The 19,154-nt window shown below is 34.9% G+C and overlaps 1 protein-coding gene and 1 long non-coding RNA gene across 2 annotated transcripts; both read right to left on the bottom strand.

Moving 5' to 3' along the window:
* Nucleotides 1-11,245: 11,245 nt before the first annotated feature.
* On the bottom strand, nucleotides 11,246-13,781 carry LOC124634586 (MFS-type transporter clz9-like). The gene has a single exon (XM_047170210.1). It carries the CDS (start codon nucleotides 13,335-13,337, stop codon nucleotides 11,502-11,504), a length of 1,836 nt encoding a protein of 611 aa, XP_047026166.1. The 5' UTR covers nucleotides 13,338-13,781; the 3' UTR covers nucleotides 11,246-11,501.
* A 1,885-nt stretch (nucleotides 13,782-15,666) lies between these two features.
* LOC124634411 lies at nucleotides 15,667-19,098 on the bottom strand. Its single transcript, XR_006984866.1, has 2 exons — nucleotides 18,317-19,098; nucleotides 15,667-17,887 (listed from the first exon to the last, which is right to left on the bottom strand). It is a non-coding gene; the product is annotated as an uncharacterized LOC124634411 (long non-coding RNA).
* Between the last annotated feature and the right edge of the window lie 56 nt (nucleotides 19,099-19,154).

Consider the following 19,154-nt stretch of genomic DNA (forward strand, 5'->3'; position numbering starts at 1 on the left):
GGTAGCCGAAGATAAGTACCTATATTAATATGAGTTTGTAAGGACATCCGGCCGTGCTCTCGCTGTGGCGGCATATGGGGCTGACATAGTGTAATCTCAATATATGATATGTCATCGACACGAAAGAAGAAGGACACTATGTTTATATATACTTGAGCAACTGCGTCTTAGATATTTCAGTTAAATTCTCTAACGAATAACAGTAGGTAATCTCGAGGCAACTAACTCCACTCACTACGAACTTTGTCATGTAACTGTGATTTGACATTTCTTTTGCCTTACGGTAGTTTCAAATTTCAATGTAACGAGGTAAACTGAACAGACATTATCTCAAAACACCATAAGTATGGGTAATTAATGTTGAAAGTCGTGGATAAATATTACACTGTTACGATTAACTTTAAGTTCTTAAATTACTTTTATTATTACCTCGAAGTATTTCGTAAAACCTTATTACATACACATATAGATGAGATATAAAAAACATAATTTACAAAGTATGCTGTTGCCTTATTCATACACAAAATCGATTGATTGAATAGCAGACGTCACGCGCAGGTCGAATGAGGTCGATAGTGCATTGACCACAGACAATACTATACATATATGTAACCTATTTTCCCAGCTGTGTTGGGGTCTCAACCCAGTTACCCTGGCAACCCGATACCCCTAGCGTAGAATGGTTGTCACACTTTCTGGCTTCTGACTACCCGTAACGACTGCCAAAGATGTTCAAATGACAACTGGGACCCTCCAATTTTTCATGCCTCCCTTAACACAGAAGAACTCTTCATTACAAATGGTCACCTATCTACGTACCGACCGCGCCGAGCGTTGCTGAACCTAATGACACATTCATGAGCTCTTGTATTTATACGTAAATTAGTCTACTTACTAGAAAATAAAAGGGTACCAAGCTATGTAACGAATCCACTAAAACACGTACATTAATAAAATAATTTATTTAATTATTTCAGTCAGTTAGTTACAAAATGTTGAATAGGTAGTATACTAATAAACATTAAAGAATAATAGACATGACATGTTATATTTAAAATTGGTGAAATAAGGACAAACAAACAAAACTATATTACATTTAGCGCTTCTGAGTAGAATTTTCCTCTGTGTGAAAAAATCAAATACCTTGATAATGGTTTAGAAACTGCACGTAACATCACCTTATTCAATTACTTCTTAAATCTAAAATGAAAAAAGAATGTTATAGCATATGCCGCGATTGCATGAAGTCGATCGCAGCTGCACTACTGGTTTGTATGTATTTACATGAAACCGTTTTGGATCGAAGCGGCAGCAGCACGAGCAGTCGCCCACAGAGGCCTAAGATATCGACCGATTTCATGCAATCGCGGCATGGGAGGTCGGCAGTTGCAGTCGGCAGCTAGCATTCAAAACCCACTTATTGAAGTAAGTAAATCAATCTATTAGATATATACAAACTCCTATTTATACAATACATACGTATCTTATAAATCTACATATTAACAAAAGGCAAAATGTTAAACTTCTATATAAAAAAAAACATCCGCATCGTTGTCAGCGGGGATCGTGCCTAAAAGGCTGGCTGCATTACCACGTTGAATGGCAATGCATATTCTTTGGCCGAAGTTTAGGCTTAGTAGATAAGTAGTCGTATAAGTATATCTTGTCTTATTTCACTTTAATATGTTTGCCATCGCTGCTCAGATAGTAGGTCGGCGGATTATGAGGATGGTGTCCGGATGCCTTGAGCAGCTGTCTTTGGTCATTTATATAGATGAACGCGTTACAGTCAGACGTGTTGGTACACCTCCACTTGTGTCCCGCTCTCGTTGTAGCCCTATACGTGTAAGTGTACTTGTTGTACATTATATACTTTTTGCCTGATACCAGCGTGATGTCCGTTAGATCTGAAAAAATATATCACCATTTATTCAGTTGCACCATTCAACTATAACGATAACCAAACCATAACTGGCCGTATACTTGCCACATATTTTTCACATCGGCCATTTTCCGATGGAAATGGTTTGGTTATCGTTATGGCTTTAGATGGTACAAGTCACTGTAAGGGTCTTGAAGATGACGGAAATCCTACACATGTAAGTATTATTTTTTATAATGCCCTCACAACATATAAAAAAGGTATTTTATTTTAAAATGAAAGAACTTGACTGCACAAAAATGTTTTATTTCATATTTCAAAAACTAATTCTAAACAAACTATTAAGATTCAATTAGCACATTATTAGATTAGCAGCATTGAGCCCCAGTTCATATGACCAAAGAATATTTACATCTTAATATACTTTCCCTGACTATTGACATAGTACTGGGGGGCTTTATGGAAATGTACACCGACAGCCCGCATCAGTTCCCCTTCATTAGACAACATGATATAAGCTTTACACCCCGAAGTACTCGAGCACCGCCATCGCAAACCATGCTTGGATTTATGTCCAAAAGTGTACGTAAAATTCTGGTACATTAAATACGACTTTCCATTCGTGAGAGTGATCTCCTTGTAAGTATCTGGAAAATTAAGGATCAACTTTAGTAACTTAGTTATTTTTATGACATCACAAAATTTTGCCCACGACTTTGCCTTTGTCCCACGAGGGGAAGGATAATAAGTAGCCCCTCTCCGTTTCCAAAATTCCTAACTGTGGTTTAAAAATTACAAAATTACACCTCGATCGGATAGTGCATTTCACTTTCAGGCACTTCTGTTTCACCACCGACCTAAGGTAGACAGGCAGAGAACGCCTAAGGCGTTAAATCCGCCGTTGTACAATGTGCATAAAGTATTTTAAATAAATAATTAAATAATGTGACAACAAACCAAACAGACTTTTGCATTTACAACATACCATACATACAACATACAAAAATTACATCATTCTAGGTTTGTAAGGTTTTATAGCATTTCTGTAATTATGAAAAGCCGGTTTTGTCGGGGAGCCTTTTGGGACCCTCAGTTGTCAAGGTTTTTGATTCCATATAGTACGTTTGATCTAAAGAGTCGATATATTTTTTGTGTGAAATCGTTATTTTTTTATATTTTATGTTTTTGTTAGAGTATGAAAACATTTCTTGATTGACGTTGACCTCTGAAAGTGCCTTAGTCCTGAGGAGTGCAAACAGCGAGTGATTGCAGCTTGCACGCTCCTTAAACTGGATCTACACACATGACTAGATCGTTCAAGCTAAGGCGAAGATATTGCCTTTGTTCAGAAGTGGAATGAGGCGGATGTTGATCAAGAATTAAACGATAAATTAAAAAAAATAAGCTTTCATAGGATCATTTCGTTGTCCGTCTATGTTTGTTTGTCGAGATCTGTTGTTAAAGTTAGACTTATGCAGAAACAGACCATTTAAGATTTTTAAATTGCTTATTTGAATTAGAATGTGTATTAGTTCCATGCACTTTTATTTGATCTATATGTGCTTGGGAAATCATCAAATGAGTCCCATTGTGGGCGTAGCGTTTACTGACTAAAATCCACCATGCTACTTCTGGAGCCCTTCATGTACCAGGGCCGCGGTAACTCTTTGGAACAACTCCGACAGGACTTTCTGTATTATGAGATCGATATCTAGATCAGAAAGTGTTTATAAAATGTACTTTATTTATTTTCAATTCCTACTTCATCCTGAATATGGCTTAACCGCCCATTATTAAGACCATGTAATAAATATTTTAAGGAAAGGAGACGAAATGAAACATTAATTATTGCTTCGTACTTGTATTAAGCGAAAATTAAAATACAACTTAAGAATAAGAAAGACTGCGTGACCAAGTTATGCTGTTAATAAAATTAATTACATGAAACATGTTGAAACACATACATTTTATATTATTCACTCAATAAACGGGGCAACATTGTTTTCGTAATTTATTTTGATATTATTAATTCTCATCAAGCGACAATTTTGTAACTTAAAAAATCAAGCTTAATTTTGTAGTAGTCACGCTGTCAAAACCATTAAAACTAACTTCTAATATACAGTAAGAATCCTGCAATGCTAATTGTTATTGCTAAAACATCGTGTACATAAAATATCTCGCGTATCTACTGAAATCTTAACCATTAGCTAAAATAAATCTTTGTGCAAAGTTATTGCATTTCTAAAGGAACGTTAATTAACATTCGGCGAAAACTAATCGGCTAAAATTACAATGTTTTAAAAGTATTAAAAAAATTGATTATCAGATAAAATCTCTATTTATTTTTTATTTATTAAAAAAAAAACTTTATGACTGTGATGTTATTATTCTATACAATTTAATTTATTTGAAACTAAAATCCGTTTAATAAGTGCTTAGAATACGAGTTAAAATTACAATTCAAGATATACGACATTTGATATGATGAAACGTTTTTTTTTAACAATATTAGACGGCTTTCAAACTAGCGGATTTTCGGATTGGCAGCAATGAACACCTCATACTGGCTTTGCCGCGTACACAGTTCAAATCCGCTTGTGTGAAAGTACACTTACAGTGATGTTTTCAAGTGTAATTCAATATCGAACCTACTTTGTGGAACAGTGAATATTTATATCATTATATTGAACAAGCTACGACATAATTACTTCAATAGATTTAGAGTAAAATAGACATGATGAAAAAAAAAAAAAAAATTAAGTCAATTACCTAATTATGTTAGCACACTCGAAACTATTCATTGCCTAATATTACATTAAGAAGAGAATATTCTAAATTACATATTTCTAAGTTAGATTACAATTTAAGCATTAATCTAGACACACATAGAAAAAAAAGCCCATAACCAAATTTAGAAAAAAAAAAAAATCAATGAAGAATTAGTGTATTTTCAAAAAAATCTAACTACTCTGGTGTTGTTAGATTAAAATTTAAGATTTCCTTTCAAAATATGTTAGTGGAAGCAGTCTGACATTACTCGCTTTTACGATAAACTTAGTTCCCACTGAATAAACCGTAAAAAGCTGTTAGTTTTCCAACACAAATATAATAAGCTTGCAAAAGACATTTAAAATAAATAATTTTTTTTTGCTACAATAAACTAAAACGATTGATTGATATGCGTGTTTGGGTCATGGTCATAATAACCATTATCTGTCAGAGGTCTATGATTCTATGTCAGAGTCAACAACAAATAGGGCCAGACTTCTTCCCCCAAAACTACAACCACATCAATACTCATAAACAATATAATCTGAAGATTTATTTTGTTCTTTCAACAACTTGTATCTCCCATCTTCCGTTTCGACGTAAACCTTTGGAGGATGCAAATGTTCGCCGGGCTCCTGTTTGATAGAAAAGTCGTTGTTGACAATGACACCCACGTAACAATTGTTAGTGTTCACACATCGCCATCTCTTCTTCAAATAAGGAGTCTTCGAGTAGTAGTGGCCTTTGTATCTCAACAGTAACTTGTCTTGAACCGTCGTTATTAGTTTCACTGAAACAATTGTTCTTGTTGTAGTATTTGCTTTGATAAATTGAAAACTTACAAATAAAATGGCTAAAAGGTTAGTCGAAAAGGAAATGACTGAAATAAAAACGTCATACGAGTTCGATTTATTTGAGGGAAAGACAAGAACGAAAAAGCAATGACCATTAAAAATATTTTTATTTCTCTTTCACACAACAGAAACAAAAAACAAATAAGGGACAGTAATTTAACAAATAGGTAATAAGTTTCGTACACTTAATAATTATGTTTTCATAAAAGTACTTAGAGCCTTAGGTTATTGCTGCATGGGCTGCAGGATTGTTCGTAAGAGTTACTGGGTACATAAATGGCTTAAGAAGGAACATGGTGGGTTTTAATCAGCAAAAGTGTGGCACTCCCGCGTGCGGGATGATGATTTCTTATAAAACTATATTCCTGCATTGGTGCATACATTTCGGGAGAAATCGTCTCATGAAGTGAGAGCGCGGCTGCGTATCTGCCGCATGATGCAAGCAGCCTGTGCATCCATCAAAGAATGGCAAAACCTTTTTTTTAACGACGTCAAAATCATCAAATGATCCCTCCCGCTGTGGGTGAGGGAGCAGCGGTGAGGGAGTGTGAGACTCGTACTGACTAAAAACCGTGTTCCGTCGTAGGCCTTTTATGTACCAGGGCCGCGGTACAGTATGGCAAAACCTGATATCGACATCCCAGACGTAACAAAAAAAGGCAGTTGAAATACGAATTTATAATATTTTATTTCTAAGCAGTCATTTTTACTTAGTAGGCGGTACCCGCCAGATTCGCTAAAATCTACACCTTAATATAAACCCCTTGCGAATTGATAAGGAATTTCTTTATTTCATGATTATGTTCGTCGACACTCTTGCCGACAACCAGGTTTTCATCAGTATAGAGATGCACCTTGCATTTTGGAAAATGTGTGCAAGTCCATCGAATTTGCGTTTTAGTCTTGTAATGTTTGAAGAAAGTGTGGCCTCGGTAGTACAAACTCTGCTTGCCGCTCATTTGGGTGATCATTTTAGCTGAAATAGGTAGACAAATGTGTTTACTTTCAAAAGGTAAATACCATTCGTATTTTCTTTGTCATGTATAGATTATGATGATAAAATTATTAAGCAACTTTACCGTAAAAAAACATTTCAGTAACTTCGTTTAGAATTTTAATTAGCGAAGTTACAACGTAAAAACATTAATTGTACAAAAATAATTGTCGGAATTTTATGTAATACCTATGTTAGAATTTTGGCTTTTGGTCTACGCTTCTTCAAAGCAAAGAATCATATTGTATATGTTACGGGCCAAGTGATAAATTGATTAGTATACATAATGCCCGGTCATTATGAAAAATCCCCAATATGAGAGTGCAATTCGATAATAATTATTCAACATCAGACGCATTATTTGGCATAATTAACATCTTCTCTTAATAAAAGTGAAATGAAATTATAAGTAAAATAGAACATAAAATTAAAAACAATAATCATACAATATGTAGCAAGTAACACGTTTATTTATTAGAACAACTGCCACTATCATAGCATTTTGAGGTACACAACTTTTTCGCGTCTGGAACATCTTCAAGCGACATAAATCTTTCTTTGCAGACAGTAAATTGGTTTCTTGAATATAGTTGATTTAAAACCCCTTGTTTTGTTCCCAGTTTATAGAGGTTATTGGCTGTTATTGCAATAACTGTAGCAAGCATATGTCTTCCATCGCTAGCTTCGGGAACTTGGACTCTTACAGTGTCACCAATTGCAGCCATAGTATGTGTAGCACTTGATACATCCAACATTTTATTTGCTTGTTTCCGCAAATTTCTTAAAGCTAGTCTCCTAACTGCCATAACATTTTCTTGTTTGCACTCTAGGTTTTCGTTTGTGGGCATTGGGTTTGAATCTGTATCTGAAGTTTTTTCAGACTCCTCATATAAGATACACTCCACTTGGTCACTTTCAATGAGCTTGAGATGATCATTTTCGTCGGACTCTACTTGATCATTTTCGGCGGTCTCTACTAGATCATTTTCAGTGACAACCACTAGATTCCTTTCGGTAATAGTGCTCTCAGTAGATAATAGTTTCTCCAAGTCTTCTTCTGAATTAATATCAAGCAGAACCTCATGTGTTATAGAACTTTTAAGTCCTACGTTCAACTTCTTGCCAAACATGGCTTCATATGGAGTACAGTTGATACCTGCGTGATGGGTTCTATTTTTCATTAATTGTACAAAACGTAATCCTTCCGACCATTTCTTAGTGTTGTTATCCTCTAACCACGTACTCAGCATATCCTGTATGTCCTGGTTTGCTCTCTCTGCTGACCTTTGGCTTTGAGAGTGTATCGGTTTACCATATACAATTTTCAATTCAGGCCACATGTCACAAGCTTCCTGAACAATTTTATTAGCAAAATCTCTACCGTTATCGCTTTGAAGAATGCTTGGTGCACCGAATATTGTAAAAATATCAAGTAGTACATATGCTACTTCTTTAGCAGTATTGGTCTTGAGCGGACGGAGTTGCACAAATTTTGTGAGATGATCTTGGTATACTAGTATAAATGTATACTGATCATCTCCTTGTAACTGCATGTCAATAAGGTCCACTTGACATCTTGTACTTATTTCGCCGCTCAGAATAGGTTTATCAAATAATCCTTTTTTTGGAACGCTGCGTTTCTTTTCACAGCTTTCACAAAGGTTTAAATATATGACAATCATTTCCCTCGTAATATTTTTATACCGAAAATTTAGCTCCTTCTCCATCCGGTTTCTTCCACAATGCCCTAAACTCAGATGGGTATCATGCAAAATCTGAAATATCTCGTTGTTTTTCACGTAGTACCTTATAATATTGTCTTTGACTGGAACAATCAATTTCTCTGTTTCTCCAACAGCCATAAGGTCAAATCTTCGCAAACGCTGATAATCTTCGGGTTTTTTATGCGACTTCTTTGATTTTGCAGATTTAACTTTTTCAATCATCTCAGTATAGCTTTCGTTGGTGAAAAACTGAGTATTTTGTCCTTTAAGTGACATTAATTCACTCAATCTTTCGTCAAATTGACGATTCATTTCGTTTAATTTTGAAATATCCATGATTAATTTTATTAAAATACACACTAACAGGTATTTCTCATTCGTAAACCCAAGTAAAACCGATTCGCGTCCGTCCGGGTTCGCTTTCAAAGCAAAACTAAACATAACAACAGCGCTTGAAGTCCACAACACGAGCCGCACGATGAATGGCGGTCTCTGATTGGTCAAAGCGTATCACGCCATGCGTACATCCCTCCCCGCCCTCGCACCGCGTTAAATATAGCTTTATTATCAAATTGCCCAACTGTCATGTAGCAATATATTTATGACCATACAATTTGATAAATAATAAAGTTAAGACAGTTATTAATCACTCAGCCCGATAAAGCTAGACATTATTCATAATGCTGGGGCATTATTTATAATGCACGAGCATTCATAATGCCGGGTGATTAATGCGGGCATTAATAACGCCCGCGCGTAATGGTCCACAACATATACAATAATCTTAGTATCAGTTACGGCCGGTCTTAATATTTTACCTATTTGTTGCTCTGCTTGCTAGAGATGGAAATTGTAATGTTAAAATTATATCTATACTAATATTATAAAGCTGAAGAGTTTGTTTGTTAGTTTGTTTGTTTGAACGCGCTAATCTCAGGAACTACTGGTCCGATTTGAAAATTTCTTTCTGTGTTAGACAGCCCATTTATCGAAGAAGGTTATAGGCTACTTTTTATCCCGGTACGGGAAGTAGTTCCCACGGGATGCGGGTGAAACCGCTGGCAAAAGCTAGTCTCTAATAAGCATAATAACACATAGAATGAATATTGGGAACGGCCGTTAAAGTATCACTTTACACCGACAGGTAGGATTCTTCTTTACAATTTTATATAGGTTCCATTAGGGAACCTAGCAAGGGTCTTTCTTCTGTGAGAATGAAAGCCATCGAAGATCAGTACATCCAAAGAATTAACATGAAACTGTATAAAGGCTTTACAACGGGGGAATGAAGTACAATGCCATATGTTTCTGCTTGATTTGTTCTTTTGATAAAACGTGTAGCCACCGTAGAGAGCCAGCAGTTTCCCGGTCACCATTCTTATAAGTTGAACTGAAAGATAGAATTCATTGTCGCCGATCTGGTACTTACTAGAGATAGGAATTTGACATTAGGTACTTGTGTGGGGCTAATACTAATGCTAAATTCTATCTTTAGTAAGCAAATCTAGAGACAGATCAGTTATTTAAATCCGTCGTGAGACGCGCCGATTAGGGCCAAAGCCTACCGGGGTGGCTGGATTGTTCGAAAGAGTTACCGCGGCCCAGTTGCATAGGAAGGAACATGGTGGGGTCTGACACTCGCTGCGAGTGCAGCGGGGGTCATTAAATGAATTCCCTCAAAAAATGAGTAAATGCTTTATTGATGCAAATCCTTACAAAATGCTTAATATCTAGCAGGTTTACAATTTAATTGAAGGCACACAAATGTCGAGACCCTGGCCCCTAAACTAGGAATGTCTGTAAAAAGACCTTAATATTTAGACGTGAATGTTCTGCTACTAGTACCTCTTTTTGGAAGAAATCTGTACGGAATTGTGTAGGGGTTTAATTAATTGAGCTACTTCAATTTTTTTCTTTTATTTTTAAAATAATATTGTTGGAATAATAAACCTTTACTACCTTCATACAAAACATACCAACCTACGCAGTATTATCATAGACGAATATATACTCCATCTTTTTCAATTATTGTTTTTTTCTGATGATTGTGATCAATATTACAGTTGAAAATCTTCATATCGTTGTTGGTCATCAGAAATGATTTGCATTTTGGTTGGCTGGTACAAACCCATCTATCGAAATTCTTCCGAAGATACTGCTTGTAAAACGTATAGCCCTGGTACAGAGCAAGCTTCTTACCGTTCCACATGGTTATTAATTTGGCTGAAAAACAAAATAAATAAAAAAAACTAATATTTCGAAAACTTCAATTTTGGGAATCAAGTTTTATGCTCAGACATATTATGCACATTCCATCACCACCTATATATATAACTAGCCGTTTTTCCGCGGTTTCACCCGCGCCCTATAGGAACTACTGCCCGTACCGAGATAAAATATAGTCTATGTCACTCGCAGATAATATAGCTTTCTAATGGTGAAAGAATATTTAGTCCGGTCCAGTAGTTTTTGAGTTTATCCATTACAACCAAACAAACAAAGTTTTCCTCTTTATAATATTAGTATATAGTGCGTGTTTGCCGGAAATAGTACTTGGGGACACGTTCCCGGGTATGACTTATCGCCCTGAATTTTATAATATTGAATCAAGTATGTAAAGGATTATTACAAAAATGATAATAATGTACAGATAAATGAGAAGGATACTTTATTTGTTTCCGAATGAAACTCGCTATCTTGGTGCTTTTGAGCCGTATAATATGGTACTGTCAAACTGATTTATTTATTGATTATTGAGTCGAGAGGTACTAACAGGAATTTCATGTCTCATTGATCTTTCTGGTAATATTTCAACTATTAATTTATTCTAGTTGATTAAAGTATACATAAAATCTTATACCTATATATAATATAATAAACAATACATAAATATGCATAGAGGAACTGAAGCATATTTGGAATACTAGTTTGTTTTTTGAAAATAAATTGAAGGAGAAACGGGATAGCTCAATAAAAAATACAATAAATTATTGTCAAAATATTAAACTTTAATAATGAGAACAATCAAATATAGCAAATACCAGATATTTTATCAAAATGCCTATCAAACTAAAAATACTCCAAAAACGTGATTTGACTTAGGGTGCAGATAAATTATATTCACATTTTTTCTTAGAAACGAATAGAATTCTAATCTTTGTAATAGTTTTATAGTCTTTAGCTCTCTAGGTAATCAATCTTTTTAAACCTAAAATAACATCTAATTATTAAGTAATCAGTTACAATAATCAGAGATCGTGTTTAGTTTGAACTTCTTAGTTACTATTCTTGCAGTAATCACAAATATACACACCAGATTCATAACCACCACAAGCACCGTGAACCCATAATTCGCACATTAAGCACTGTAGCCATTCTTCACCCCTTTTATCCTCGCTATATTTTCCGTTACAGTAAAAACATTCGGCATCTTCGTCAGTAGGGACTGCAGTCTCATCTCTTGTCGCTGCACCGTCGGAAGAGTCTGTGTTATTTCCAGATATAACCCCAGGATCGGGATCTGATGAGTCACTGTCTGTCACATTTTTTTTCTTTGTCTTTTTTGTTATTTTTTTCTTGCTTTTTCCCTTATTATTTTCTTTATGTAATCTGTTTTCTTTATCAGACTTTTTTAACTGTGCATTTTCAAGGTCTTTTTTATAAGGAGAACTTGAGATTATTGCCGATCTTGCTGGCTTACGGTCTCTATTTATAGTATTCTTTTTTATTTTGTTGGGCACGGGAGAAATATGAGAGGGAGTAACAAGGGAGTGCATTTCTGTTCTACTACCTGACGGTCCTGGCTGTGTGTCATCAAAATTCTCCAATGGCAAAGAGGCAACCGTGGGGGAGGCGATCGTCGTTGAAATAGTTTGACAGTTTTGTTCCTCTTGAAAATCTGCAGCAGCGGCCATGTAATCAGCTTGAGTAAATATATTTCGATTAAATGGATATATGCCACCAACTCTGAAACCATTAGAGGCAATTTCTGTCGTTTGGCACTTGATGTAGGCTTTTCCGAATAGCTCAACAATATCATATGGTGTTATGGGTTTATTAGTTTTTCTGAGAAACACACGAACTTCTTCACTATAGGAGCATTTTAAGGGTCCCATGAAAGTGCGGTCTAGCGGTTGAACTTTATGCGTACAATGAGGTGGTAGTGACAGGATCGTCACATAATGTTGTCTTGCTAGATCTATCAATTCTATGTTCTTGGTATGACTGTAATGTCCATCGAGAATCAAGAGTACTGGCGATGCCACTGTAGGTTTCACGTAATCTAAGAAGTGTTGAAACCATTGCGTAAATAAGTTGGTTTGTATCCACCCCGATGGATGTGCTTTTCCTATAGAACCAACTGGAGCTCCTCTCATTAAAGCATCAGACATATTTTTACGCGGGAATATTATCATGGGAGGAACAAATATTCCTGCAGGGCTCATACAAATTACAATAGTTATTAAGGACCCTCTTTCGGCTGACGTCATTGCCCCAATTTGTTTCTTGCCTTTTCGAGCTATAATTTTTGGTATTTTACTTTGGACTACGGAAAGACCACTCCCATCAACGTTAAATATGCGTGTAGCAGGGAATGACTTATCATCTTGGACTTTTTCAAGATTGTCGTAAAATTCGTCCATTCTTTCTTTTGTAAATCCATTAGCTCGTGCTTGGGAAGTTCCGGTTGGCTGCCTAATGGACAAAATTTCCTGATGTCGTTTTAAAAACCCTTCTAGCCAGTATCTCCCAGCAAAGCCACCCCTAAAAGGGTTTTTAATATTATTTTTTAAAGCGAGTTGATATGCCAATCGGCGCAAATCCATTCTAGTCAGCCCATTAAACTTATTCTCCATAGTTAATACGTACTCCACCAACAGGTTTTCAATATCTTGACCAAAAAGTGGCTTTCTACCAATAACTTTATTTGTTATTGATTCAATCGGAGAGTCTTTATCATTTACAAATCGAAAAAGTGTTGACCTGGGAACGTTAAACTGTTTAGCTGCCTTTAAATATCCCATTCTCTTTTCTCTAACAGCGACAATAGCAGCGTTCATTTCCTCCATGTCCCACCTTTTTCTCTTCTTGTATTTTTGAGATGCTGACATTTCTAAAAAAAGGGAATAATCAATGTCTACTCATAAAATGTGCATAAAATTTGGAATACTCCAAATTATGTTCACTCCCGGTATTCCAAATTAACAACACACCAACCTAACTTAAAATTGCATGTCACATTTTTAATTCTAGAAATATTCACAAAATCATAGTAATATCTTAAACTAACAAGGTCACTCAGCATTTAAAATAATTACAATAGTTTTAGAGTATTACAGCAAATGATTACCACTGATTGCATTCTTACCGAAAAAGTTTTCAAGGCAGGTGTCTCGTTCGCTGGGGGCTGGTAGCCGGAATGTCAAGATGGCGTCCTGTTTTTAATGCTGTATGGCTTCGTGTATCGTTTGACGTTATGTTTACGGCATAAAAACACAGATGGCGTTTATATATATTTAGATATCGAAGTATTCCAAGTTACCTGCAGTATTCCAAATATGTACGCTGCAGTTCCTTTAATGAAATATTTTCGGTTTTATTTTAAACCTATGTATAAAAAAAATATTAAAAATGGTTGGTTAGCTTATTTTATTGATATCTAAACGTATTACAATTAAAGTACAGTACCTACTAACAGTACTTCTTATTTACACACGAATATATGTTCCAGAACTCGTTTGAACTAATTTCCGCTTATTATGATTATGTTCTAGAGAACCTTGTAGTATTGTCAAATTTTTGTCGGTCATAACGTAAGATTTGCATATACGGCGGCTACTGCAGCGCCATCTGACGCGATTCTTGAGCACACTGAACTTGTTGAACGTGTAACCGTTATACAATAGCACTTCCGCCCCAGTGTTCATTTTTATTAATTCACCTGAAATAATAAAGTATTTTGAAAATGATATTTTTTGAAGCCAGCATAACGGTAGGTTTTACATCGATAATAGCTTTTACACAAGATATTTTTCCGGCATCCCGGGAGAACTACTCCTATCGCCCAGATAAAAGCATATTGTTTTAAGTCTAATCTATTTATGTTACCGTGGCCCTGGTACATAAAAGGCCTCCAACAGCGGGAGGGGTCATTCGATGATTTTTCCCATCGTTAAAGTCTATTCTACATGTGTATATACATATGTATATGCCGAACTTATGTTCCTATGTAATGGAATCTAAGGTTTAAGGCGCTGACAGCCCAACTTAGCTTGTCTCAAAAAAATTTTTGGGCCAAATTATGCACATTCCATCACCATCTATATATTTTGAGAAAACGAAAGAAAAACAATGAAAGATCCTCTTTTATGACGCCTTTATTAAGCCGAACTCATGTATCTCGTCTTTCTCCAGCTCTTCCTTATCTTCCGCTGTTCACGTTCTGACATATCACTATTTTATTTTGGGACATCCAATCCATCCAATCCAAAAAATGGCCGGAATGTCAAGATGGCGTCCTGTTAATGCGTTCGTGTATCGTTTGACGTTTTGTTTACGGCATAAAAACACAGATGGCGTTTATATATATTTAGATATCGAAGTATTCCAAGTTACCTGCAGTATTCCAAATATACTGCAGTTCCTCTAATGAAATATGTTCGGTTTTACTTTAAACCTATGTATAAAAAAAAATATATAAAAAATGGTTGGTTAGCTTATTTTATTGATATCTAAACACATTACAACTAAAGTACATTACTTCTTATTCACACACGAATATATGAACCAGAACTCGTTTGAACTAATTTCCTCCTATTATGATTATGTTCGAGAGAACCTTGTAGTATGGTCAAATTTTTGTCGGTCATAACGTAAGATTTGCATATGTGTCGGCTACTGCAGCGCCATCTGACGCTATTCTTGAGCACTTTTATCTTGTTGAACGTGTAACCGTTATACAATAGCACTTCGGCCCCATTGTTCGTTTTAATTAATTCACCTGAAATAATAAAGCATTTTAAAAATGATAATTTTTGAAGCCAGCATAACGGTCGGTTTCACATCGATATAGCTTTTACACAAGATATTTTTCCGGCGTCCCGGTAGAACTACTCCTATCGCCCGGATAAAAGCATATTGTTTTAAGTCTAATCTATTTATGTTACCGCGGCCCTGGTACATAAAAGGCTTCCAAGGAACACAATGCATTTTTAGTCAGTAAAAGTCTGACACTCCCTCACCGCTGCTCACCCACAGCGGGAGGGGTCATTTAATGATTTTTGCCATCGTTAAAAGTCTGTTGTACATGAGTATATGCATATGTTTGCCAAATTAAGTCTCCTTTCGTAATCCATAATATTTTTAGAGTAATATAATACTTTATACCTCAGTAGTCTTTTAATTTTTAAATAACGAAGGATAAAATAAAAAATCTGCAAATGTTTTTTATGTTATTTTATTGTGACAATAGGCCTTAATAGGTCCACAAGCTCAAATAAGTACATTGTAGGTATAAATAAGGGTTATAGCATTTAACCCTGATTGCTCTTTAATCTTCCACAAAATAATCTTTCTCCTTGGAAAAAAATACGTATTCTTATACACGAACATATCCCTTAGGTGTTTTAAACAATCTCTTCCTGCCATGACGATGTTCCGCCAGATAATCAAGAACTAATAACTCATTATCGAAAATTATAAAAGATTTGCAAGGAAAATTTGTACAATACCATTTCCTTTGAGATTTTTTGTAAAATGTGTAACCATCATACAAGATCAGGTTTTTGCCATTAATCATTGTGATCATTTGAGCTGAAAACACAAAATATTACGGAATATTTAGTAACCAGTTTGAGTGAGGAACTTCTGTCAGTTTGAAAATTGCGTACCACTAATGGACACGCTCAGAGACATTAAATAGTCACTTAAACCGTTCCTTAGTGCAGAATTTCTATGAGAATCTGCCACTAAGGAGTGACTTAAGTAATCATTAAATGTCGGAGTGCGGGGGTAAGGTATTGAATTTTTGATGGCAAAGGCAATAAAAAACTTCACTTACAGCAACAATATTTCTAGCATCAATCTGTTCGGCACCAATGGTAAATACTCATTGGTGCTGGAAGTGTAATGCATTGGTGCTAAAAACTTTGGTACCGTAAGTGGAATACTTCGTAAGGTCTTCAAAATTATACCTGACTGAACTAAAAAAACACACGTGTTTAATTAGAAAATTAATAAATATAACAATATAATAAAAATATTTATTTCATCGCCATTCATTGCCATCGTTAAAAAAAATCTAATCTATATGTGTATATACTTACATATGTTGGCCAAATGAAGTCTCCTTTCGTAATCGTAAATATTTTTTAGAGTAATATAATACTTTATACCTCAGTAGTCTTTTAATTTTTAAATAACGAAGGATAAAAGAAAAAATCTGCAAATGTTTTTTATGTTATTTTATTGTGACAATAGGCCTTAATGTGACCACAAGTTCAAATAAGTACATTGTAGGTATAAAATAAGGGTTATAGCATTTAACCCTGATTGCTCTTTAATCTTCCACAAATTATCTTTCTCCTTGAAAAAAATACGTATTTTTATACACGAACATATCCCTTAGGTGTTTTAACCAATTTCTTCTTGCCATGACGATGTTCCGCCAGGTAATCAAGAACTAATAAATTATTATTAAAGATTATAAAAGATTTGCAGGGAAAATTTGTACAGTACCATTTCCTTTGACTTCCCCTATTGTAAAATGTGTAACCATCATACAAGAGCAGGTTCTTGCCATTAATCATTGTGATCATTTGAGCTGAAAACACAAAATATTACGGAATATTTAGTAACCAGTTTGGGTGAGGAACTTCTGTCAATTTGAAAATTGCGTACCACTAATGGACACGCTCAGAGACATTTAATGGTCACTTAAGCCGTTCCTTAGTGCAGAATTTCTATGAGAATCTGTCACTAAGGAGTGACTTAAGTAATCATTAAAAGTCGGAGTGCGGGGGTAAGGTATTGAATTTTTGATGGCAAAGGCAATAAAAAATAAAACGTATAGCAGATTAAACTTCAGTTACAGCAACAGTATTTCTAGCATCAATCTGTTCGGCACCAATGTAAATACCCATCGGTGCTGGAAGTGTGTACTGGTGCTAAAAATGTTGGTGCCGTAAGTGGAATACTTTGTAATGTCTTCAAAATGATACCTTAACCTGACTGATCTAGAAAAACACACGTATTTAATTAGAAAATTAATAAATATAATAAAAATATTTATTTCATAAAAACAGAAAACCCATTGCACTGTTTACAATAACATTTGTCATGATAAATTGTACTTGCTGCGACCAGCATATTCTTTGTACAATCATCATTATATTAATTCACACACATAAAAAATACGTCGTTTTTTTATAGTAGTTAAGTAGTTTTTATACACGAACATATCCCTTAGGTGTTTCAACCAATCTCTTCCTGCCATGACGATGTTCCGGCAGATAATGAAGAATTGATAACTTATCATTAAAGATCACAAAAGATCTGCATGGAGAACTAGTGCAAAACCATTTCTTCTGATTTTTCCTTCTGTAAAATGTGTAACCATCGTACAAGAGAAGTTTTTTGCCATTGAACATAGTGATCATTTCACCTGAAAACACAACAAGTTATAAAATATTCTGTAAACAGTTTTACGTTAATTTCATGTACCTATATACATCAACTTAAAAGTTATGTTAATTTAGAAGTAACCTGAAGTAATTGCTACAAGGAAAAATACATTTAAAAGACCGTAGGTAGCTTCAGCATAGTATATTCCTCATAAAAAGAACTTAAAAGCAGACATTTCCAAGCGCTCCATTTTTGCATTGCGTAAAATTTGAACATGTCCTATTAACAAAATCTACTAAGTTACAAAGTGTATTCGAGAACAAGGCCAATAATTCTCGAATTAAATTCAAGTTGAAGAAGTGACTGGTACCTCTCTCCTATGAAGTTATTTCCCACATTAATTTTAAACACGAGTATATCTTCCAGTTGACGTTTTAAACAAAGATCTAGTTTTATGAAAATGATCCACCTTTTTATTTGTAACCACCATGTCAGAGTTTAGTTCTACATAACAATCACATATAGGATATGACGTGCAATACCACTTTTTATTCTTTTTCATCTTGTAATACGTGTAACCTTGGTACAGAGCAAGTTTATTTCCTTTTAACATGGTTATCAACTGAGCTGGAATAAAAATATATATGTACATAAGTTAAATAATAAATAAATAAAATACTCCTTTTTTTTTAAATGATACTCCTTAGGAATTACCAGCGTCTTACAAAGATCCATCCAGTCTTTGTACTTATTTTGGTCAATAGGAATGGGTATCTGATAAGCTAAAGAAATATTATCTATATCAATATTTAATTCTCTTCGATTTCGTGTAGCTTAAAGCTTTAGGTTTCTTAACACAATCTATCCACTTGTACCTAAGTAACTCGTTTTATAAAACAGCCTAAATGGATATTCCGCTTTAACTAACTGTAGTCTCATATATGTATACGCAATATAAGTTTGAATGTCTCGTGGCAAAAAGTTTTATAAAGGTAAATTTCAGCAAAAAAGAAAAACAAGAAATCCATCCAAAAAAACAATATGTTTAATCCATCTACTATTTAAGTATATTTACAAAAGAAAACACTTATGTACCACTAAAAATAGTGCAGTCGTAGTCATCGAGTCGGTACAATACACATACAGGTATCTTAAAATGTTGATACTCCAGCTTCGTGCATGGTCACCCATTCAAGGATGGACCTGGCCAAAAGTTGCTTAACCTGATGATCCGCGCGGCTGGGACTTAAACATTTCTCCTCACTTAATATATCTGCCATCGGGACATTTATGTACAGGTTTCAATT

Source organism: Helicoverpa zea, chromosome 11, assembly GCF_022581195.2.
Source record: "Helicoverpa zea isolate HzStark_Cry1AcR chromosome 11, ilHelZeax1.1, whole genome shotgun sequence".
In the NCBI taxonomy this organism is placed as follows: Eukaryota; Metazoa; Arthropoda; class Insecta; order Lepidoptera; family Noctuidae; genus Helicoverpa; species Helicoverpa zea.